The following is a 23,684-nucleotide window of genomic DNA, read 5'->3' on the forward strand; positions in this document are numbered from 1 at the left end:
ACCCACCCACCCCTTGTTATGAGAACAGGACATTGAGTGACCGCAAACGCAAGGGGTTTGGCGCAAATGGCCATGGACCTTGCCGCTACACACTTAAAACGTGGCTGAGGCACAGTTGTGGACGTGGCGCTCCCAGGCTGTGGACTTTCCCCTCCGTGGTCTCTTGGCGTTCGCCGGTTCGCCTGACCAGGCCCGGTGCTCCAACCGGTGCCCCACGCTTCTTAGGTGACCTTTTGCTCGTACGCCGCGCTCTCTTTTTATCCGGAAACTTTCGCCGATGCAACAAGGAAGAGCTAACGGAAAGCCAGGCTCGGAGACCAGGAAGAGGGAAAGGGGAATAAATATCTGTGTGCTTCGTTGGTTACTGAGACAGCAAAGGGGCTGAACTCTATGTATCGAGAAGACGGTTTCCCCCGTACAAAAGGGAGATTCGTTTAAAAAAAAACAAAAAAAAAAACAGGAGGGAGATCACAATTCTTACTGACAGAGTGAGTGGAACACAGCAAAGGGCGAAGACACAACTCCGCGGCCGTGGCCTGGGTGGGAATGGCAGAGTCGGAGACCACCGGGGGGAGGGGATGACTTTGGGCGTCCGATGGTCAACTTAACGGGAGGCAGCTTCAAAATTAAAATTGGAGTTTCAGAACCGCCAGGTTTGGTTGGGTACTTAACCAGAGTGGGGTTTTCTCGTTCCGCCTGTAAGTTGGGAGTGCGGCAAATGTGTGAGCGAGGAAAACTTAGCAAGGCTGGGGGGGGCATTTGGGGGGATGGGGGAGACGCGGTCAGAGCAAAGACTGCTCCGAGATCGGATCCGTGGCGCACCAACCCACGGGAAAGAGACACGTGGTTCTATGCTCACAAAAGTGGCTCCGAGACTAAGCTCCCTGGGCCTGCTGGAACTGTTCTGAAGGTCGGTACAAGACAGGGGAATCTTTTGCAGCCAGCTAAGCTGCTGGGGCCCAAGTGCGAAACTCAAGCTCCAGCGGATGGGAGATGCTGTTGCTGCTGGGCCAGGCCAAGGCCTGCCGTTGCTTCACCTGAGCAGTTAAATCAACAACTCAGCGGAAAAGCGATAGACTGGGCCTTTATAGCATGGGGATGGGGGGAGGGAAGAAGATGAGTCAATAGTGCATCTTTGGGGGAATCTATTGCAGACTGTGTGTCCGCCGGGAATTTATTTTGCAAGCTTAAATCCAAAATTGTGTGTGTGTGGGAAGGGGAGGGGGACACACAAAACAGCTGTGTCAAGAGACAGTGATGTCCGATCACAGGTCGGGACTGATTATTTTTTTTTTAAGTAACCTGAATGAAGGAAAAGGAATTAGAATGCTAATATTTTTTATGTACAATACTGGGGGAAAAAATACAATTTATTTTGTGTAAATCGGTATCACTGTCACCCCTGCCGGCCCAGCACTTAAAAGTCTAGACCAAAAGAGCACCCTCAATTCATCCCCCAAAGCAGGGCACACACGGGGACCCACAGCGGGAGCCCAGTTCTCACCCACCCCACCCGGCCCAGTCACACAGCTGGCTCAGATCAAAGCCATGGCACACCCTTACGTGTTCCACAGCTAATGCTCAACTCTCCGACAAGCCACGCTGGCTCGAGCAGAGAGGTTCTGCTCGGCGATTAACCACAAGCCCAATTGTTGATGCTTTTTAATTAGAAAGAAAAAGACCTTCACTTTTTGGTGGTTGTTGTTGTTGGGGTTTTTTTTTTCCTGCTTCATGCCTGTAACATTCCAATGCTCGGTATGCTTTTTGCTTTATTAAAGGAAAATAATCATGCCAAAAGGAAAAGTCTACTTTACACAAAGATGTTTCCAAAAAGGAAGGGGGGGGGGGAAGCGAACTGATTATGCTTTCGGATTTGTGGTCTCCTTCCTCCCCCGACCACACCCCGCTGCCACTCGGAGAGGAAAACAGAAGGGCGTTAGACGGCAGCGTTCTCGAGCGTGGCTTAACATTCAGTGTTCTGATCAAGTCAATGCCCAGTCAAATCCCGTATGCCCCGTCCCCAAAGGCTGCACACCCCAAAACTCCCGCCTCCTCCCACCCCTTCAAACACATCCTGTCCAAAAACATTTCTCAAAAGAACACAAGCAACAATCCAGACTGGAAATCCAGCGTCTTTTGCCGGGTTACTCTTTGCCATATTTCAAGTATCATCAAACATCTCAGGTAGGCAATTTTTTTTGATAAGAGGCACTCTTATCATTAAAGGGCGGGGGGGGGGGGGAGAAAGAAGAGAGAGAGAGAAGGACCTTCATGTGTTCAAAATACACCAGAATAAAAACCTTTCCCCCCCAATCGGAAGCATCTTTCACGTCAGCGCACGTCAGTAATTTCCTATCGGCACAAACGCCGCCTCTGTCCCCCTCCCATCCCAATCGGATTCTCTTCGATTGTCTGGTCTGGTCTGCCGTACCGCCTCGCAGGAAGGGCGCTAGTGACCTGCTGAAGAAGGCATGCGCCGATGGGAGTCGTGATCGGTGGCCCAAGGGGCCGACTGAACTGGCCGTGGGCTCCGATCTCTTCTGGGACGGCCCGCAAAGCAAAGACATCAGAGGGCGGGGAATGGGGGACGGGGACGGCTTTTCTTTTTTTTTAAACTGTTGGCATTTTCAAAACTTGGGATCAAAACGGGTTGGACATGATGTACCTCCGGACAAACTGAGCCAACCTTTGGATAGCAGTTGCTTGGTGCCCCTTCAAAAAAAGAAAAAGGAAAGAAAAGAAAGAAAACTATCCACATCCAGACCAACGAGGTGACTTTATGGTCTCGAGGCAGGTATTTAAAGGTTCCCCAAGCAAACCAGAACTCATCGCGACAGGCCTCCGAGGCAGACAGAAAGTCCATGCAGAAAAAAAAGTACTGAAAATCCAAGCCGGTTTGTAAAAATGATTCTCCGACGGACTTTGGGCTTTCGGGTGGGTTGGGCGTGTTTGCTTTGAAAAACGCAACTCCGTTCAAGGTACGAAAGCAGGCCACGCTGACCTGAGCGAGCATCTTTCCGATTTCACTGCCTCATCTCCCTAGAATACGTCTTCCCCGATTTCTCCTCTCCGTTCCGAAAGTGCCGTTTCCATTTCTGCATCCAGGGGGTGTTTGCCGTCTTTGGAACCATTAATTTTAACATATTTTTTTTAAAGGCAATGGGGAACAACCGAGACCTTCCCTAGCAAAGCAGTTGTTTAGGCTGACGAGTTTCAGTCGCCCACGAGTTGATTTACGCTCGAAATGGAAAACTGTGAGAGCGGGAGGCGGTGCGCGCATGCGTCTGGGCTGTGTTACAGCTACCGAAGTGGAATGTGGGAGATGCGCTACGATGCACTTTTCGGATTTCGGAGAAATGACCAAGAAATCAAGATCTAAAGGGGTGATATATATATATGTATATATATCTCAATGCTATTATTCATAAAAACCTTGTTTAGTAATAAAAAATTGCTTTTTGTTTAAATATGAATATTACTGTCTGCTTCTCAGCGCACGGTTAAGGAAGTCATAAGTCTCTCTGAAAAGCAGGGCACCTCATTTACTACAATTCCATATCCTGGGCCTCGTCTTCTGAAAAGTCAGACATGGAGCTCTCCGAAGAGCTGTCCCCGGTACCTTCTTCCTGCTCTTTGAGCGCTTCCTCTGTTGCATATTTCTGAATGTATTCTGGAGAGGACAAAAAGAGAAAAAGAAGAGTTTTACAATCGGCAGATGTCGTGGCCCACGCTCCGCAAAGGGGTGAACGCCCGATCCAAACTGGGGGCAGACAGGTTCCTTTTGACATTGTCGGTGGTCGCGCCCTGAGATAAAATCATTCTGGGATGTTATTATGCCAACAATGGAAAAAATCATAGGACTTCATTTAAATCAATGGTGTGACCTCATTTGGAGTCCTGTGTACAGTTCTGGTCACCACACCTCAGAGAGGATATTATAGCATTGGGAAAAGTGCAGAAAAGGGCAACTCGAATGATAAAAGGGTTGGAACACTTTCCCTATGAAGAAAGGTTAAAACACTTGGGGCTCTTTAGCTTGGAGAAATGACGGCTGAGGGGTGACATGATCAAGGTTTATAAGATTATGCGTGGGAAAGAGCAGGTGGAGAAAGAGGTACTTTTCTCCCTTTCTCACAAGACAAGAACTCCTTGTGGGCACTCCATGAAATGGCTGAGCGGTCGGGTTAGAACGGATAAAAGGAAGTACTTTTTCCACCCCAAGAGTGATTAACACATGGAATTCACTGCCACAGGAAGTGGTGGCGGTTACAAGCATGGACGGCTTCAAGAGGGAATTAGCATATTGAGCAGAAGTCCATCAGTGGCTATTAGCCACAAGGTATAGATAGGAGCTCTCCGTTTGGGGCAAGAGATGCTCTGTATTCTTGGTGCTTGGTGGGGGGGGCAACAGTGGGAGGGCTTCTAGTGTCCTGGCCCCACTGCTAGACCTCCTGATGGCCCATGGTATTTTTGGCCACTGTGTGACAGAGTGTTGGACTGGATGGCCAAATTGTGGAAAGCAGAAAAAAACCCTACACTTAGACAATGGTTCCCGAACTTATGGGATGTAATAGTGATGGATAAGATTGTGTCTCACTTATTAGCTGCAGAAACTCTTCAGCAAAATCTGTTTTTGTAGAAAAATGGTTTGCATTCTTTTCATACATTCCTACAACAAACATCGAGGACGATCCCTTTATCTACTAAATATATAGATTTTATGCTTTATTAATTCAGCAATTGTTTTTTAAAGGTTGTGCCAATATATGAAGGAGACACTGTAGAAATCATGTCACCTGTTTGTATTTACTGTTTGTTTGTAAAAGCTAAAAAATGCTTATTAAAAAAAGAGAAGAAGAGAGTGGGTTTATACCCCATGGCCCTTCACTACCCGAAGGAGTCTCAGAGCGGCTCACAAACGCCTTTCCCTTCCCCTCCCCACAACAGACACCCTGGGAGGCCGGTGGGGCTGAGAGAGCTCTTTCGAGGACTGCTCTTGAGAGAAGAAGAGATTGGATTTATACCCCCGCCCTTCACTACCCAAAGGTGTCTCAGAGAGGCTTACAAATGCCTTCCCCTTCCCCTCCCCACCACAGACACCCTGGGAGGCGGGTGGGGCTGAGAGAGCTCTGAGAGAAACTGCTCTTTTTCAAGAACAGCTCTTATCAGAACTGCGGCTTGCCCAAGGTCATCCAGCCAGGTGCAAGTGGAGGAGTGGGGAATCAAACTCGGCTCTCCCAGACTAGAGTCCGCGCACTTAACCCCCACACCAAACTTCCATTATGGGGGAAAAAATAAAAAAAAATAAAGTACAAGGAGATCAGCAGTGGAATGGGCTGCCGGTGGAGGTGGTGAGCTCCCCCCTCCCTGGCAGTCTTTAAGCAGCAGCTGGTCAGGGATGCTCGAGGCTGATGCCCCGTTGAGCAGCGGGTTGGACTAGGTGGCCTCTAGGGGCCCTTCCCACTCTGTGATGCTATGCTCCTGGCAGCATCTGTTGCTTAAGTGTTGGTGTTGCTTCCCACCCCTTTGGGAGCAGTTTCAGCCAAGCCCCTCTTGGATGCTCCAGACACGGTCCAGCTCACTCCCAGCTTGCCAAAGGGCTTACCGCCCTGCCCTGCAAAGACAGCCAAGATCTGGTCAGGGGCACATAAGAACATCAGAAGAGCCCTGCTGGATCAGACCAGGGAGGGTCCATCTAGTCCAACCCCCTGTCTCACACAGGGGCCAGCCGGTTCCTCTGGAGGGCCAACAACAGGGCACAGAGGCCGAGGCCTTCATAAGAACATCAGCAGAGCCCTGCTGGATCAGACCAGGGAGGGTCCATCTAGTCCAACCCCCTGTCTCACACAGGGGCCAGCCGGTTCCTCTGGAGGGCCAACAACAGGGCACAGAGGCCGAGGCCTTCATAAGAACATCAGCAGAGCCCTGCTGGATCAGACCAGGGAGGGTCCATCTAGTCCAACCCCCTGTCTCACACAGGGGCCAGCCGGTTCCTCTGGAGGGCCAACAACAGGGCACAGAGGCCGAGGCCTTCATAAGAACATCAGCAGAGCCCTGCTGGATCAGACCAGGGAGGGTCCATCTAGTCCAACCCCCTGTCTCACACAGGGGCCAGCCGGTTCCTCTGGAGGGCCAACAACAGGGCACAGAGGCCGAGGCCTTCATAAGAACATCAGCAGAGCCCTGCTGGATCAGACCAGGGAGGGTCCATCTAGTCCAACCCCCTGTCTCACACAGGGGCCAGCCGGTTCCTCTGGAGGGCCAACAACAGGGCAGGGAGGCCGAGGCTTTCCCCTGATGTTGCCTCCTGGCTCTGGGATTCAGAGGATTAGGGCCTTTGAATGTGGAGATTCCGTTTAGTCACCATGGCTAGTAGCCACTGATAGACTTATCCTCCATGAATCTATCTAATCCCCTTTTAAAGCTGTTTGTGGCCGTTATTTCCGTGGCACAGGGCAGAGAGAGCGAGACAGCACATGTATGTGCCCGACCCCTTCCATGGCTGCTTCAAACAAGATTTAGTGGTGTCTTAAAGACGAGTAACCTTAATGAGCATTCATGGGTCACAGCTCGGCTAGCAAGGTCTCCTTGCTTCGGCGAGAGACCCCCGCCCCCCTGCTGCCACAGCCAAAGATGGGGGAGGGAGGATCAGACTTTATGGTGAGAGCCCAGTAATGTCACGGTGCGGCACTCTAGCATTTCCCCAAGCTCTTACAGCTTAACCCTAGAGCTCTGGGTGGGTCCCAGAGCATTCCAGGTCAATTCCAGGTCTGCACTGGAAGCGACACAGGGGCGTCAGAGTGACCAGCAGGGATCATTTCCTGGGGGGGCGCACAGGAGCGGAGCTCCGGCAGTAAGGAGCCCAGGGGGCGGGCACATGCAACAAGCCACGCCCCCTGCTCCCAGCAGCCCTCAGTTGGGCCACAAGGAGCAAGAAGCAGCCAGGTAAGTTGCAGAGCCCCCCCCCCCGGCCCACCTTCAGGTACAAGCTCTCCCTCCTCTGCGAGATCTGCATGTCGTTCCCCCCCCCCAATAGCTAGCAATCCAAAACAGTCCAGTGGCACCTTTAGGACCAAGTTTTATTCAGGTACAAGCTCTCCCTCCTCTGTGAGGACAGATCTGCACGTTCCCTCCCCCAATAGCTAGCAATCCAAAACAGTACAGTGGCACCTTTAAGACCAGCTTTTATTCAGGTACAAGCTCTCCCTCCTCTGCGAGGGCAGATCTGCACGTTCCCCCCCTCCCCCAATAGCTAGCAATCCAAAACAGTCCAGTGGAGCCTGAGCGGTGGGTGTTGTCTTCTGACACACTTCCGGTGATGTCAGGGGGTGTGGCCTATGCAAATAAGTTATGCTAATGAGTTATGCTAATGAGCTCCTGCACCTCTTTTTCTACGAAATGACCCCTGGTGACCAGTGTTCCCTCTGAGCTGAGTGAAAGCAAGCGCAGTTTTTTAGTCTCCGGCTCACACATTTTTGTCTTAGCTCAGGAGGGATGGCTCTGCCCCGCACACAGCAGCACCACTCTTTGGATCTTCGGCCACAGGTGGGGGCCTTCTCGGAGCTCACCTTTACCTTCCTTAAGCGAACTTATGCCCTAGCTGAGAAATGTCAACTGGAGGACGCAAAAGGCTTCTGCCTCACAAGAAAAAAAGCCCTTACCTTTAATTTTCTGTTTGTATTCTTCTGGTCGGTGAAGGTACATGGCTGCCGCGTCACCATTAAGGGGGTCTATGGGGTTGGGATAGGCCAGCAACTGGGGCAGGAACGACTCAAATATATTGGTGAGATCTGGGAAGAACCGACACAGAAGAAAACACCATGTGGGAAATGTCAAGGTCTGAAACGGCCTGCAAATATTCTTCCACGGTGACCGTTGCCACTATGGGGCCCTCTATTAGGTAGGTAGGTAGGTATCGTTTTATTGTACATGGCCATAAGCCTTCACAATACCAAAACACTCTCAGAAAATAGATACATTAACATATAATAGAATGCTTCAACCTCTATTAAAACGTATAAAACACCTATCTCAACCCCTGGTCTTTAAAAGAAGAAGAGGAGATTGGATTTATACCCTGCCCTTCACTACCCAAAGGAGTCTCAGAGCAGCTTACAATCTCCTTTCCCTTCCCCACCCCACAACGGACACCCTGTGAGGGAGGTGAGGCTGAGAGAGCTCTTTCGAGAGCTGCCCTTGAAAGAACTTGTGACTGACCCAAGGTCACACCAGCAGCTGCAAGTGGAGGAGTGGGGAATCAAACCCGGTTCTCCCAGATTAGAGTGCACGCACTTAACCACGACACCAAACTGGCTCTACACCAAACTAAAACCGATAAGACCTTTTAAAATCACTCACTTGGTTGCAATGGGACTATCTGATTTCTTGGCTCTAATTTTTCTCGCGGCCAAGGCGAAGAAAGCCAATCTTGAAGAAATGAAGGGGTCCTCATCTGAGAGCAAAAGGGCCATCTTTTCATAATCAGACAGGGGGTACAGGGCTGTCAATGTCTTTGCTAGAAATTTGGCCCTGGGTTCTACGTATAAGGGAGAGGCCAGAATGTCGTGGGGAAGGTCTCCCACTGACTGCATTGGTCGACTGGAGCTTTTTATAGGGACCAGCTAGCATCTCCGAAGGCATCGTTTGAAAACGCACTGAAGTAAGGGAACTCCTGAGTTTATACGAAGTTATGTTAGCACCAGAGTGCAAGGAGCTAGACTGGAGGGACGGAACGCCTTTTCCCAGATGGTTTACCATTCAAGTTAGGATGCTATCAAGGCAGAGGGAAGCTAATGAAAAAGAGGAGTAGGTTGTTATACCCGACTTTTCTTTACCTTAAACAGTCTCGAAGCGGCTTACGAGTGCCTTCCCCTCCCCGGAACAGACACCCTGTGAGGAAGGTGGGGCTGAGAGAGCTCTTTCAAGGATTGCTCTCGAGAGAACAGCTCTGAGAGAACTTGTGACTGACCCCAGGTCACCCAGCTGGCTGCATGCGAAGGGGTGGGGAATCAAACCCGGTTCTCCCAGATTAGAGTCCGCTGCTCTTACCCACTACACCAGGGGTGTCAAACATAATGCCCGTCCAGGTCTCTGACGAGGCCTGCAAGCAACTGGTATGTACAGAAATACAAGATACTGCCCCTTTTATAGTATCCCTTCAGAGAAAAGCTAGTCTTGTGTGTTGATTAAATGCATTTATCGGAGCTTCTGTGGGCTCCCCAGTAAATCAATTGCTTTCACTGCTAGGAATCAATTGCTTTTGTTTGTATTTTGAGTAAAAAGATAATATCGTTAATTGGGTTGGGCCTGAGTCCTTTATAAAGTCTATATCTCTGGTACCTGGCATTACATCTTATGGCACTCGTGGCCTGGCCCGACAAAGTGATGTTTATGACAGATCTGGCCCTCGTAACAAAGGAGTTCACCACACCTTGCACGGGAAGGGACGTGCATTTGGGCATCCAGCTACAAGGCTGAGGAACAAGGCCGGGGACAATTCTGTTAGCTCTACAGAAGCTGAAGCTTTTAGTACTATAATCTGACCTGCAAAAGACAAAGAGGAGAATGGATTCTCCTTCCACTGCAGTCCTGCCAACGGTGTGAATTTATTCGAGAGGAGGCACAGTGCTATGCTTTGCGAAAGATGCGAGGACTGCGTGCCTCCAGTTACATTCGATCGGAGAAGCACAACAAGTCTTACTGGGGGATCTGAAGACCACAAAACTGCTCAACAGCTATGGGGCAAGCAGACTTACTGACTTATTTATTTTGCAAAATTTAGTTCTGCCCTCGTAACCACCCCCAAGGCGCACGTTTATTTATTTATTTATTAGATTTATTTCCCGCCCTCCCTAAACGGGCTCAGGGCGGCTAACAAAAAAGGCGTATGCCATAATTGAACAGTTAAAAAACAGAATAAAACAATCCCTCCCACCAAAATGTCGGTGCTCTTGATATTAGTTCTTATCGGTCCAAGATGGGGTTCCGTTGACCGGCCTAACCCATCAGCATAAGTTCAGGAATCTATTACTATCGTCCCTTCCTGACCAGTTCTTCAGGTCGTCTGGTCGTCTTCCCAGGGCCAGCTCACATCCAGATCGAATCCACCGTCGGAGATGGCAGCTCGGTGGCAGTCCAGTGGCGGCGGCGGCTCCTATGCGAAAGCCTGGCGGAAGAGCTCCGTCTTGCAGGCCCTGCGGAACTGCGCAAGTTCCCGCAGGGGCCAGATCTCCCCTGGGAGCTCATTCCACCAGACAGGAGCCACTGCAGAGAAAGCCCTGGCCCTGGTTGCAGCCAACTTGATGTCCTTGGGGCCTGGAACAACCAAAAGGTGTTCCGCCCCTGACCGTAGTGCTCTTGGGGGAACATATGGGGAAAGGCGGTCCCTTAAGGACGCTGGACCCTGGCCATCAAGGGCTTTATAGGTAAGAACCAGCCCTTTGAAGCGAACTCAGCTGGTGTTGCGCCAACTGCACTGGCTACCGATCGAATACCGGATCCGATTCGAGGTTATGGTTTTGACCTTTAGAGCCCTATGTGGCCTGGGACCGTCATACCTGTGGGACCGCCTCTCCCCATATGAGCCCCAGAGAGCTTTACGCTCTTCTGACCAACACCTCCTCTGGTGGTCCCTGGCCCGAGGGACATCCCCTTAGCCTCGCCCAGGACAAGGGCCTTTTCAGCGCTGGCCCCGGCCTGGTGGAACACGCCCCCACTGAAGATCAGGGCCCTGCGGAACTAATTACAGTTCTGCAGGGCCTGTAAAACGGAGCTGTTCCCCCAGGGCTTTGGTTGAGGTGGCGGACGTTCGATCATTCTGGCCTCCCCTGTCCACAGCCCCTTCCTCAGTGCCCTTTGTTGTTGTTGTTCAGTCGCCCCGTCGAGTCCGACTCTCCGCGACCCCATGGACCAGATCCCGCCAGGCCTTCCGGTCTTCCGCCGTTGGCTCAATTTCATGTTCGTTGCATCGATAACACTGTCCAACCATCTCATCCTTTGCCGTCCCCGTCTTCTTTTACCTTCAATCTTTCCCAGCATCAGGGTCTTCTCTAGGGAGTGCTCCCTTCTCATTGGGTGGCCAAAGTATTTGAGCTTCAGTTTCATTATCTGGCCTTCCAGGGAACAGTCAGGGTTGATTTCTTTTAGCACTGACTGATTTGATCTTCTTGCAGTCTAAGGGACTCTCAAGAGTCTTCTCCAGCACCATAGTTCAAAGGAATCTATTCTTCGGCGCTCGGCCTTCCTTATAGTCCAACTCTCGCAGCCATACACGACTACTGGGAATACCATTGCTTTGACCATGCGGACTTTTGTTGGCAGGGTGATGTCTCTACTTTTTATCATGCTGTTTAGGTTTGCCATTGCTTTCCTCCCAAGGAGCAGGCGTCTTTTAATTTCATGGCTGCTGTCACAGTCTGCGGTGATCTGGGATCCCAGGAACGTGAAGTCTGTCACTACTTCCACGACTTCCCCTTCTATTTGCCAAGGAGTGATGGGGCCGGATGCCATGATCTTAGTTTTTTTGATCCCCTTACTGTTCCGGATACTACTTGGGCACTGTGGTTTCTTGGGGTAACTATCCCTGCCTGACATGAGGCATGGGTTTTTGTCATCACCTATTGCTTCCAATGATGTTCACAACACTCTTGTATAATAATCCAATAACAGAAGGCAAAAACAAGTGTTGTGAACAGACTCACTACTTACAGATTGCCAAAACGCTAAAGAACACATAATAGAAAGTAGCGAATACAAAGTAATCACATAAGAAAAATACAAAATGGAAACAATGGCGGACTTGTGTAATAATACACTACAATAGAAAAATCCACAGAATAATGGAGATCTAATATAATAATGTGATGTTGTGTCCGGATGTTTGATTGCAACGTTTCAAAGTTCATCCTTCATCAGGGTGTTCCCTTTAAGTTGCTCTGGTTTCCCTACTTTTACTCACATGCACTTCAGGAGCTGATTACACATTGGAGATTTGCGTCCATTCTTGTATTAAATTGTCATTGTTCCCACTATGTGAGTAAAAGTATGGAAACCACAGCAGGCACCTTAAAGGGAACACCCTGATGAAAGATGAACTTTGAAACATTGTAATCAAACATCCAGATACAACGTTGTATTACCAGAGGTCATTTCGGGGGGGATCGCGGGGGATCGCAGTCCCCCCGGGTGAGGTACGGGGGGCGGGGCACATGACGAAGCCCCGCCCCCTGCTTCCGGCCTCCCTGCTTCCGGCCCTCATTCAGCCAGGAGGAGGCAGGAGAAGAGGGAGGGTAAGTTGCTTCCTCCCTGCCTCTCCCCACCCCTGCCTGCCTGGGGCCAGGGAGGGCCTTGGCAGGGCTTCCTCGCACTCCCGCCGGCCTTGCAGGTCCACCGCCGGGCCCCTTGTGGGGCTCAGCAGTGGAGCTGCAAGGCCGGCGGTGGTGGCCGGGACCGTTGGGGGCAGGGTGTGTGGCCCTATGACACACTTCCGGTGATGTCAGGGGGTGTGGCCTTATGACACACTTCCGGTGATGTCAGGGGGTGTGGCATATGCTAATAAGTTATGCTAATGACTTCCCCTAGCTCTTTTTCTACGAAACGACCCCTGTGTATTACCATATTCGTACTCCATTATTCTGTGGATTTTTGTTGTAGTATATTATTATACAAGTTCTTCATTGTTTCCATTTTCCATTTTTCTTATGTGGCTACTTAGTATTCGCTACTTTCTATTACCTGTTCTTCAGCATTTTGGCAATCTTTAAGTAGTGGGTCTGTTTACTACACTTGTTTTTGCCTTCTGTTATTGGATTATCACCTATGGCTGCCATCTATTGATTTATTGTTTTATGGTTTTCTGTTGTAAGCTGCCCTGGAGTTGGCGTTTTGGGGTAGGGTGGGGTATAAATAAAATAAAATAAATAACTAAATGAATGAATAACATGCATTCCAAGCCCTGACGCACTGAACTCACCATAGAGGGCTGTCCAAGTCTGGTTAATTACATCTAGACATACTGTTCCTGACCTGGTGGGGGGAAGGAAAAAAACACACACGTGAACACAAAGAAAAAGGAATACATTCACAGTTTACGATTAAGTGGTGCTGAAGCGGCACAGTGGCGAACGGCAATAACACAAAAAAGTTCCCAGTTCGAATCTTGCCCTCTGCTAGAAAGCTAGTATTGCTCTGACTTTATTCTAAGTGGAAGGTTCTGAAGTTCCAATTTGGGAAGATTATATATGATTCTAGACTGGCAGGCCATAAGAAGAAGAAGAAGAGGAGGAGGAGGAGATTGGATTTACACCCTGCCCTTCACTCCCCAAAGGTGTCTCAGAGCGGCTTACAAACTCCCTTCCCTTCCCCTCCCCACAACAGGCACCCTGTGAGGTAGGCAGGGCTGAGAGAGCTCTGACAGAAACGGCTCTTTTTCAAGGACAGCTCTTATCAGAGCTATGGCTTGCCCAAGGTCATCCAGCAGGTGCAAGTGGAGGAGTGGGGAGTCAAACCCGGTTCTCCCAGATTAGAGTCCGCGCACTTAACCACAACACCAAACTGGCTCTCAGAACAAACATGGCCTGTGTTTAGACTTCTTAAAATGGCTACCCTGCTGAATATGGCCCATCTAGACTAAGCGCACGGGGAGGGAGGTGTTTGCGGGAAGGCCGCAGCAAGTTCCAGCATGGGAATAGAGTGTGCCCCTTACAAAATGCAAACCCCCCCATGTATCAGGGGTTTCTCAGCCGCAGATGAGGAACCTTCTGCTGATGAAAAGAGGGCGTGAGCCCTCGGCCACAAGGGTTCCCTCTTTTCATCAGCAGAAGGTGTCTTTGTGCATTCAAGAGGCGGTCAAAGATGAGGAACCTTCTGCTGATGAAAAGAGGGCGTGAGCCCTCGGCGCTCACGCCCTCTTTTCATCAGCAGAAGGTTCCTCATCTTTGACCGCCTCTTGAATGCACGAAAACACCAAACGTGCCCAAAGTATTCGTCAGAACTCCATTCCCACAAACACCCCTTCCATGACTCAAGACACCGCTGAAAACAGATTTACAGAACTGCAGTCGAAGACCCCGCCCCAGACACACAATCTTTAGCACAGCAACGCTTCGGATTACTTACGCTTCGTCAATGTTAGGATGGAAAATTTTATTCATGAATCCTGCGAGAAAAGGGGAAAAGATGGGCGTCAACAGTAGTCAGGTACCTCACTGTTATTCATGAAGATGCCTAACCTTACAGGAGAGCAACTATAATTAAAAGTAGCGAGAAATGAAAGGCAGTCATCTACATAAGAACAGCCCTACTAGATCAGAGCAGTTAGGGTCCACTTAGACCGGCATCGTCTCACACAGCGGCCAACCAGTTCCTCTGGAGGGCCAACAAGAGGGCAGGGAGGCCGAGGCCTTCATGAGAACATCAGAAGAGCCCTGCTAGATCAGACCAGTGGTCCATCTAGTCCAGCATCCTGTCTCACACAGGGGCCAGCCAGTTCCTCTGGAGGGCCAACAACAGGGCACAGAGGCCGAGGCCTTCATAAGAACATCAGAAGAGCCCTGCTGGATCAGACTAGTGGTCCACCTAGTTCAGTGTCTTGTATCACACAGTGGCCAACCAGTTCCTCTGGAGGGCCAGCAACAGGACAGAGACGACAAGGACTTCATAAGAATATCAGAAAAGCCCTGCTGGATCAGACCAGTGGTCCATCTAGTCTAGTATCCTGTCTCACACAGTGGCCACCCAGGTCCTCTGGAGGGCCAGCAACAGGGCAGAGAGGCCGAGGCCTTCATAAGAACCTCAGAAGAGCCCTGCTGGATCAGACCAGTGAGGGTCCATCTAGTCCAGCATCCTGTCTCACACAGGGGCCAGGCAGTTCCTCTGGAGGGCCAACAACAGGGCATACAGGCCGAGGCCTTCATAAGAACATCAGAAGAGCCCTGCTGGATCAGACCAGTGAAGGTCCATCTAGTCCAGCATCCCGTTCCACTCAGTGGCCAACCAGTTCCTCTGGAGGGCCAACAACAGGGCAGAGAGGCCGAGGCCTTCATAAGAACCTCAGAAGAGCCCTGCTGGATCAGACTAGTGGTCCATCTAGTTCAGTGTTTTGTATCACACAGTGGCCAACCAGTTCCTCTGGAGGGCCAGCAACAGGACAGAGACGACAAGGACTTCATAAGAATATCAGAAAAGCCCTGCTGGATCAGACCAGTGAGGGTCCAGCATCCTGCCTCACACAGGGGCCACCCAGGTCCTCTGGAGGGCCAGCAACAGGGCAGAGAGGCTGAGGCCTTCATAAGAACATCAGAAGAGCCCTTCTAGATCAGACCAGTGAAGGTCTATCTAGTCCAGCATCCTGTCTCACACAGTGGTCAATCAGTTCTTCTGGACAGCCAACAACAGGGCAGAGAAGCAGAGGCCTTCCCCTGATATTGCCACCTGGCTCTGGGATTCAGAGGTTGACTGCCTTTGAACATGGAGGTTCCCTTCAGCTGCCGTGGCTAATAGCCACTGAGAGACCTCTCCTCCATGAATCCGTCTAATCCCCTTTTAAAGCGATCAACACCTGTGGCCATCACTACATCCTCTGGCAGAAAATTCCACATTTTAATCACTCCTTGTGTAAAGAAGCATTTTCTTTGGTCCATCCTGAATCTACCACCCATGAGCTCCAATGGATACCCTGGGTTCTAGTATTTTGGAAAAGGGGGGAGGGGGGAGCTCTCTTTATCAACTCTCCCCAAACCCTCACGCACCAGTTGATGACAACTGCGTTCACTTACTGAAACTGGATTCCATGATCATAGCCTAGCCAACAGGAACCTTGGGTTCAAATCAATGTTCCCTCTAAGCTGTGGAGTCTTGTGAGCAAAAATTCTATTTTGTGAGCTGTCCGAAGACGTTTCCGTGGTCATGTGGCTGGCCGAGGCTGTTACGTTCCCACCGGTGTTACCTACTTATCTACTTGCAGTTTCTTGCTTTCGAACTGCTAGGTTGGCAGGAGCTGGGACCAGAGACAGGAGCTCACACCGTCATGCGGCACTTGGGTGCCGAACTACCAGCCTTCCGATCTGCAGTTCAGCGTCTTAACCACTGAGCTACCACAGCCCCTTAAGTTTAACCTACTGCTGCTGAGTTCTTATTTTCTTGTCGCTGCTATTGGAAGCTGAACTTAAAAGAGTTATTAAAAAAAATTAGACTGCTCGTGTTTTGATCCCAGCTGTTCAGAGAGTTACCTGGCTGATGCCAAAAGTCTTTGCAACCCATCTTGAACAGCCATTGCACCTTTCCCAGCACAGCAGGAGTTTCTCCCCAAGGTCTTTTTGGGGCTCCCTCAAGCCCTGTACCACACCTGCTTGCCCTCTCAGGCGGCAGACTTTTCCCCGCCTTTCCGCCCGAGCCTCATCTTCACAGCGGTGGCAAGCACTGGACGCGGGACTTCCCGCGTGCGAAGCCTGCGCTCTGCCACAAAGCCACGGGGAGAGCGAAACGGTTACCGACACCTGCTGCACCAGATCCCCAGCTGCAAACGAGCCAAGGAACCGAGGAGGATAAAAATGCACAACACGGGCTGGAAAGAAGATGCTGCCGCCTAGCGAGCAGAGTCTGAAAGGATCACCAGCCCACGCAGTTCTTTCTAGCCTGCAGAGCCACATGGGACTCAAGAAAGAAAAGACCCTCGGAGACCAGACAACCAGCTGTTTATAAGCCTGGCTCAAAGGCACCCAATCAATTTGAGATTTAAATGTCTACAACCTCAAGCGCTGTTCTCCATACAGGCCTTGAGATGCTATGGAAGAAGAGATTGGATTTATACCCCGCCCTTCACTACCTCAAGGAGTCTCAGAGCGGCTCACAAACTCCTTTCCCAACAACAGACACCGTGTGAGGTCGGTGGGGCTGACAGAGCTCTCTCGAGGACTGCCCTTGAGAGAACACTTCAGAGAGAACTTGTGACTGACCCAAGGTCACACCGGCAGCTGCAAGTGGAGGAGTGGGGACTCAAACCCGGTTCCCCCAGATTAGACTCCGCGCTCCTAACCACTACGCCAGACTGGTGTGTTTATGTGCTGTCAAGATGCTTATGGCGGACGCTATGAATTACGGGCCTCCAAAACGTCCTCTCGTTAACAGCCTCGCCTGGGGTCTTGCAAACCAGAGAAGAAGAAGAGATTCGATTTATGCCCCGCCCTTCGCTCGGAGTCTCAGAGCGGCTGACAAACTCCTTTCCCTTCCCCTCCCCACAACAGACACCCTGTGAGGGAAGGGGGGCTGAGAGAGCTCTGAGAGAAACAGCTCCTGAGAGAACAGCTCTGAGAGAACCTGTGACTGACCCAAGGTCACACCAGCAGCTGCATGTGGAGGAGTGGGGAGGAAGAAGAAGAGGAGATTGGATTTATGCCCCGCCCTTCACGCGGAGTCTCACAGTGGCTTACAAACTCCTCCCCCTCCCCACAACAGACACCCTGCGAGGGAGGTGGGTCTGAGAGACCTCTGAGAGAAACGGCTCCTGAGAGAACAGCTCTGAGAGAACTTGTGACTGACCCAAGGTCACACCAGCAGCTGCATGTGGAGGAGTGGGGGAATCAAACCCGGTTCTCCCAGGTTAGAGTCTGCGCTCCTAACCAAGACACCGAGAGCCGTGGCTTCCTTGACGGAGCCGATCCACTTGACGTTTTCCGGCTGCCGTCCGCTTTCCCCGGCATCATTCTCTTTTCCGGCGAGTCTCGTCTTCCCCAGATGTGACCAAAACGGATCGCCTGGGCCCACCTCGGTCAGGCCGTGTGTGCCGAACGAAACAGAAATAGCTTCTAACTTGGGAGGAGCGGAACGTTCGTCGGCTGGTGCGTGACGCATGGGCACGCGGAGTTAAGTCAGCTCCCGGCCTTGTGCTTGTGTGCTGACGAGTTCAAGTCAGTCCAATCCCAGGGAACAGCCGGGCCGGCTTCTCCGGGGACGACGGCTGCGGCAGCCAACTGTTCGCTTGCAGCCACCCCCCTCTGCTCTGCCTGCTCCTGCTGCGTACTTCGTCTCTACCCTCCCCACTGGGGAGAAAGAGGGGCTGTGGCTCAGTGGTAGAGCGCCTGCCTGGCACATGGACGCTCCCAGGTTTTTGGTGTGGTGGTGAAGTGCGCGGGACTCTAAACTGGGAGAACCGGGTTCGATTCCCCACTCCTCCACTCGCAGCTGCTGGATGGCCTTGGGCCAGCCATAGTTCTCTCAGAGCTGTTCTCTCAAGGGCAGTCCTCGAAAGAGCTCTCTCAACCCACTGAAGCGGTACCTATTTATCTACTTGCAGTTCCTTGCTTTCGAACTGCTAGGTTGGCAGGAGCTGGAACTAGAGACGGGAGCTCACTCCGTCCTGCGGCACTCGGGTCTCGAACTGCCGAACTATAAGACCTTCCGGTCTGTAGCTCAGCGTCTTAACCTCTGAGCCACCGCAGCCCTAAATCCCCCACTAAGTAATCACAAACCAGGGACTTACGGCACTTGAGAATGAGACAAGCTAAGAAGAAGAGATTGGATTTATACCCCGCCCTTCACTCGGAGTCTCAGAGCGGCATACAAACTCCTTTCCCTTCCCCTCCCCACAACAGACATCCTAGATGACCTGCAAGGTCCCTTCCAACTCTAACATTCTAGGATTCTATGATTCTTCTTCTAAAGGCCTGGTGGGAAATTTGCCAGGCATTGGTAGAATCATGCTTGTAAACAAAATGCTGCATTAAAAAAAAAAAGTCAAGAGGCTGCAGCAAATGCTTGAAGAGCCAGGAAAAGAAACGGGAGTCCCTCTGTCTCTCTCTAAGCGGTTCCCGATCGCAGCCTGCAAGCCAAGAGCTACCTGTCTGGTACCCCCCTCTACTGGTCAGTGCCGGATGAAGCAACATTCAGCCAGCAAGCGGGGGCTGATGCTCTAAGCCAGAGGTCCCCAGCCGATACCGTTTTTGGTGCCTCGCAAGTGTTTTTAAAAAGTGGGTGAAGTAAGCAGGGCCGACCCCGGCAAGTTCTTGCATGGGAGACCTCCAAGGAATACCAGGGTCGGGACGCCGAGGCAGGCAACAGCAAGCTGGCTGGATCTGAGGGAAAACTTTATGACAGTCAGAGTTGTGCAACAGTGGAATGAGCTGCCTGGGGAGGTGGTGAGCTCCCCCTCCCTGGAAGTCTTTAAGCAGCGGCTGGAGAAACCCTTGTCAGGGATGCTCTGGGCTGATCCTGCATCGAGCAGGGGGGCGGGACTAGATGGCCTGTAGGGACCCCTTCCGACTCTATTCTATGATAGTCCATGATTCAAGCCACCTCTCTGAAACGTCCAAGCCCCACTAGGAGTCGCCAGAAGTCAACCGTGACTGCCAGGCATACACGCAGAGCCAGTTTGGTGTCGTGGTGAAGTGCGCGGACTCTAATCTGGGAGAACCGGGTTTGATTCCCCACTCCTCCACTTGCACCTGGCTGGATGACCTTGGGCAAGCCATAGCTCTGATAAGAGCTGTTCTTGAAAAAGAGCCCTTTCTGTCAGAGCTCTCTCAGCCCCGCCTACCTCACCGGGTGTCTGTTGTGAGGAGGGGAAGGGAAAGGTTTGTGTGTGCTGCTCTGGGACTCCTTTGGGTAGTGAAGGGTGGGATATAAACCCAATCTCTTCTTCTCTCAAGAGCAGTCCTCAAAAGAGCTCTCTCAGCCCCACCTGCCTCACAGGGTGTCTGTCTGTGGTGGGGAGGGGAAGGGAAAGGAGTTTGTAAGCCGCTCTGAGACTCCCTTGGGTACTCCAGGGCAGGGGGTATAAATCCAATCTCCTCCTCCTCCACCACCACTACTACTACGACGTCTACTACTAGAACCAGTTTGGTGTAGTGGTTAAGTGTGCGGACTCTAATCTGGGAGAACCTGGTTTGATTCCCCATTCCTCCACTTGCAGCTGCTGGATGACCTTGGCCAAGCCACAGTCCTGTCAGAGCTGTCCTTGAAAAAGAGCCGTTTCTGTCAGAGCTCTCTCAGCCCCACCTCCCTCACAGGGTGTCTGTGGTGGGGAGGGGAAGGGGAAGGAGTTTGTAAGCCGCTCTGAGACTCCGAGTGAAGGGCAGGGTATAAACCCAATCTCTTCTTCTCTCAAGAGCAGTTCTCAAGAGAGCTCTCTCAGCCCCACCCGCCTCCCAGGGTGTCTGTTGTGGGGAGGGGAAGGGAAAGGAGATTGTAGGCCGCTCTGAGACTCCCTTGGGTAGGGAAGGGCAGGGGGTATAAATCCAATCTCTTCTTCTTCTTCTTCACAGCCACTAAAAAAATAAAATAAGAAGTGGACGGGGCCAAGCCGGGCTTTCGCCCAACCAGGTTCCTGGCCGACTGTGCCGATTTTCAAAAACACTGCTTTGACAGCTGCCGCCGCCACGGCCCAAGAACCCTCCCCGTGTGACTGAAGGGTAAGCCGTGTCAGCCATTCTGTGGCTGGCTCCACCATTTCTGGCAGTGCCCGCCATGCTGTGTCAGAATTCCAAAGGGGCCCACGGGCCTAAAAAGGCCGGGGACCCCAGTACGAAGCTTTTCCCCTTGGCTTCTGCCCTTGCCAAAGGTGGGCTCTTCTTCCTCCATGTTCTGGGGGGGGGGGGGGGGGGATGCGCGATATCCCCGCTCATGGGCCTAGGCTGACGACAGCGCTTAGCTGTACCTAAAAAGCAGAACAGTCTAAGAAGTGAGCCGGCTGGAAATAGCACGCGGCTTCTATGCAACAGGCTATTTTAAGTCGTGCAAACAGACGAGGTCTGCTGACTCAAATCGGGGGGGGGGGAGGCAGGCTGAGCGCCTAAGCCTCTTAAAAGTTACGTATCCAAATCGATTCTCCAACGAGAGCCTCCCGTTCCTTAGATGGAAGAGTCGGCAGAAGAACCTCCATGGGCTGAGGCATAAAACCAGCCCTTAACGGGCAAACTCCCAAGTCACTATTAAGTCAGCGGTTGCAGAGGACTAAGCTGTGTTGGTCCGCGGTGAAAAGCCAGATGTGAGTTCGGTAGCAATTTGGAGACCAACAAGATTGGGAAGAGAAGAAGAAGAGATTGGATTTATACCCCCTGCCCTTCACTACCCAAAGGAGTCTCAGAGCGGCTCACAAACTCCTTTCCCTTCCCCTCCCCACCACAGGCACCCTGTGAGGTAAAGATTAAGAAGAGATTGGGTTTATACCCTGCCCTTCACTACCCAAGGGAGTCTCAGAGCAGCTCACAAACTCATTTCCCCTCCCCTCCCCACCACAGACACCCTGTGAGCAATGCTCCCTCTAAGCTGTGGAGTCTTGTGAGCAAAATCTCTACTTTGTGAGCGACTGACATTAAAGTTGTGAGTGAGCGATTTGGCTGCTGCATAAATGAGTTTGCTCTGGAGCCCCATCCTTCCTGAGCGAAGACAAAAATGTGTGAGCCGGAGGCTAAAAAACTGTGAGCTAGCTCACACTAACTCAGCCTAGAGGGAACACTGCCTGTGAGCAATGCTCCCTCTAAGCTGTGGAGTCTTGCGAGCAAAAATTCTGCTTTTGTGAGCTACTGGCATTAAAGTTGTGAGTATAAATACTCTAAGCTGCGGGGTCTTGTGAGTAAAAATTCTACCCTGTGAGCTTACCGGCATTACAGTTGTGAGCCAGCGATTTGGCTGCTGCATGAATTTGTTGGCTCCGGAGCCATCCTTCCTGAGCTGAGACAAAAACGTGTGAGCCGGAGGCTAAAAAACTGTGAGCTGGCTCACACTAACTCAGCTTAGAGGGAACACTGGTCCGCACCCCAAACAGAGAGCTCAGAAGATCCAGGCTTCGAGGAGGACTGACTTTGACCAAGGCTCCCTCTAAGCTGTGGAGACTTGTGAGCAAACATTCTACTTTCTGAGCTCCTGGCATTAAAAGTTGTGAGCCAGCGATTTGGCTGCCGCATAAGTTAGTTTGCTCTGGAGCCACATCCTTCCTGAGCGAAGACAAAAAACGTGTGAGCTGGAGGCTAAAAAACTGTGAGATGGCTCACACTAACTCAGCTTATAGGGAACACTGACCCTGACCCATGCTCAGCTCTGGCTTTACTTCCCAAAGTTCGCACACATATTATACACGGGCTTGTTGTTTGTGACTTTCGCTCCTGCCAGCATCCTTTCGCCCTCTAGGGGGCAGCAACATCCCATTATTTAGCTTCTCCGGAAGGTAGAATTCCTTATGGGGAGAGGAATTTCCTTTTTTTACTGATATTGACTTTTCCAGATACTCCTCTTTATTCTCGTTTCCCCCTTTTCAAAAGAGGGATTTCACTTTCCTTTCCCTCTGGAATTAAAATCAACACAAACTCTTTCGTAGCTTGGCGGTGTTTTTCTGTCGCACACCATTTATTTTGTTATTCCGTTTACACCCCACATTTCTCCCCAATGGGGCCCCCGAAAGCGGGTTACATGATTTCCCTCTCCCCCATTCTGTCCTCACAACAACCCTGTTATAGACTGAGAGGGTATGGCCGGCCCAAGGTCAACCCAGTGGTCTTCCATGGGAGGAGCCGGGTTTCGAACCCGGGTCTCCCAGACACTAGTCCAACACTCTTAACCGCTACACCACACTGGCTGTTAACGGGAAAACATGGGAAAGTGTGTCCTGCCTCTTAGCATCTACACAGCTAAATTCTGCAGAACTTCCCTTCCTGCCCCTCCTCTATTCGAATTTCTCTTTGGTCAAAACAGAACTGATCAGAAACTGACTCCATCATTCCCTAGGAGGAAGAAAAAGATTGTTGGACTTCAAGGAGAAATTGGGTAAAGAGGAATTAAGAAGAAGACGACGAAGAGGAGGAGTTTGGATTTATACCCTGCCCTTCACTACCCGAAGGAGTTTCAGAGCGGCTCACAAACTCCTTTCCCTTCCCCTCCCCACAACAGACACCCTGTGAGGCAGGCGGGGCTGAGAGAGCTCTTCTAAGGACTGCTCTTGAGAGAACAGCTCTGAGAGAACTTGTGACGGACCCAGGGTCACCCAGATTAGAGTCCACGCACTTAACCACTAAACCAAACCAACATTTCACTTCACTTTACTTAACAACTCTATGAACAGACAGGAAGTGGGGGATACCAATTAGGTGGGGGAACCCCATTCCCCATTCCTAACATCTGAAGTACCCTGTTAACGGGAAAACATGGGAAAGTGTGTCCTGCCTCTTAGCATCTACACAGCTAAATTCTGCAGAACTTCCCTTCCTGCCCCTCCTCTATTCGAATTTCTCTTTGGTCAAAACAGAACTGATCAGAAACTGACTCCATCATTCCCTAGGAGGAAGAAAAAGATTGTTGGACTTCAAGGAGAAATTGGGTAAAGAGGAATTAAGAAGAAGACGACGAAGAGGAGGAGTTTGGATTTATACCCTGCCCTTCACTACCCGAAGGAGTTTCAGAGCGGCTCACAAACTCCTTTCCCTTCCCCTCCCCACAACAGACACCCTGTGAGGCAGGCGGGGCTGAGAGAGCTCTTCTAAGGACTGCTCTTGAGAGAACAGCTCTGAGCGAACTTGTGACGGACGCAGGGTCACCCAGATGAGAGTCCACGCACTTAACCACTAAACCAAACCAACATTTCACTTCACTTTACTTAACAACTCTATGAACAGACAGGAAGTGGGGGATACCAATTAGGTGGGGGAACCCCATTCCCCATTCCTAACATCTGAAGTACCAATGCATATTTTGGGGGGGGG

General features: G+C 51.2%; 1 protein-coding gene across 1 annotated transcript in view; it reads right to left on the reverse strand.

Annotated features, from left to right (window-relative positions):
- Positions 1-442: 442 nt before the first annotated feature.
- UBE2H (ubiquitin conjugating enzyme E2H) overlaps positions 443-23,684 on the reverse strand; it is a 32,799-nt gene continuing 9,557 nt past the window's right edge. Inside the window, exons 4-7 of the mRNA XM_015408742.1 lie at positions 14,116-14,155; positions 12,971-13,023; positions 7,662-7,790; positions 443-3,670 (exon numbers count right to left, since the gene is read on the reverse strand). Coding sequence (XP_015264228.1) covers positions 3,546-3,670; positions 7,662-7,790; positions 12,971-13,023; positions 14,116-14,155 — 347 coding nt within the window. The 3' untranslated portion in view covers positions 443-3,545. The remainder of the gene's footprint in view (positions 3,671-7,661; positions 7,791-12,970; positions 13,024-14,115; positions 14,156-23,684) is intronic.

Source organism: Gekko japonicus, unplaced genomic scaffold (assembly GCF_001447785.1).
Source record: "Gekko japonicus isolate JY-2015 unplaced genomic scaffold, Gekko_japonicus_V1.1 scaffold2519, whole genome shotgun sequence".
NCBI lineage: Eukaryota > Metazoa > Chordata > Lepidosauria > Squamata > Gekkonidae > Gekko > Gekko japonicus.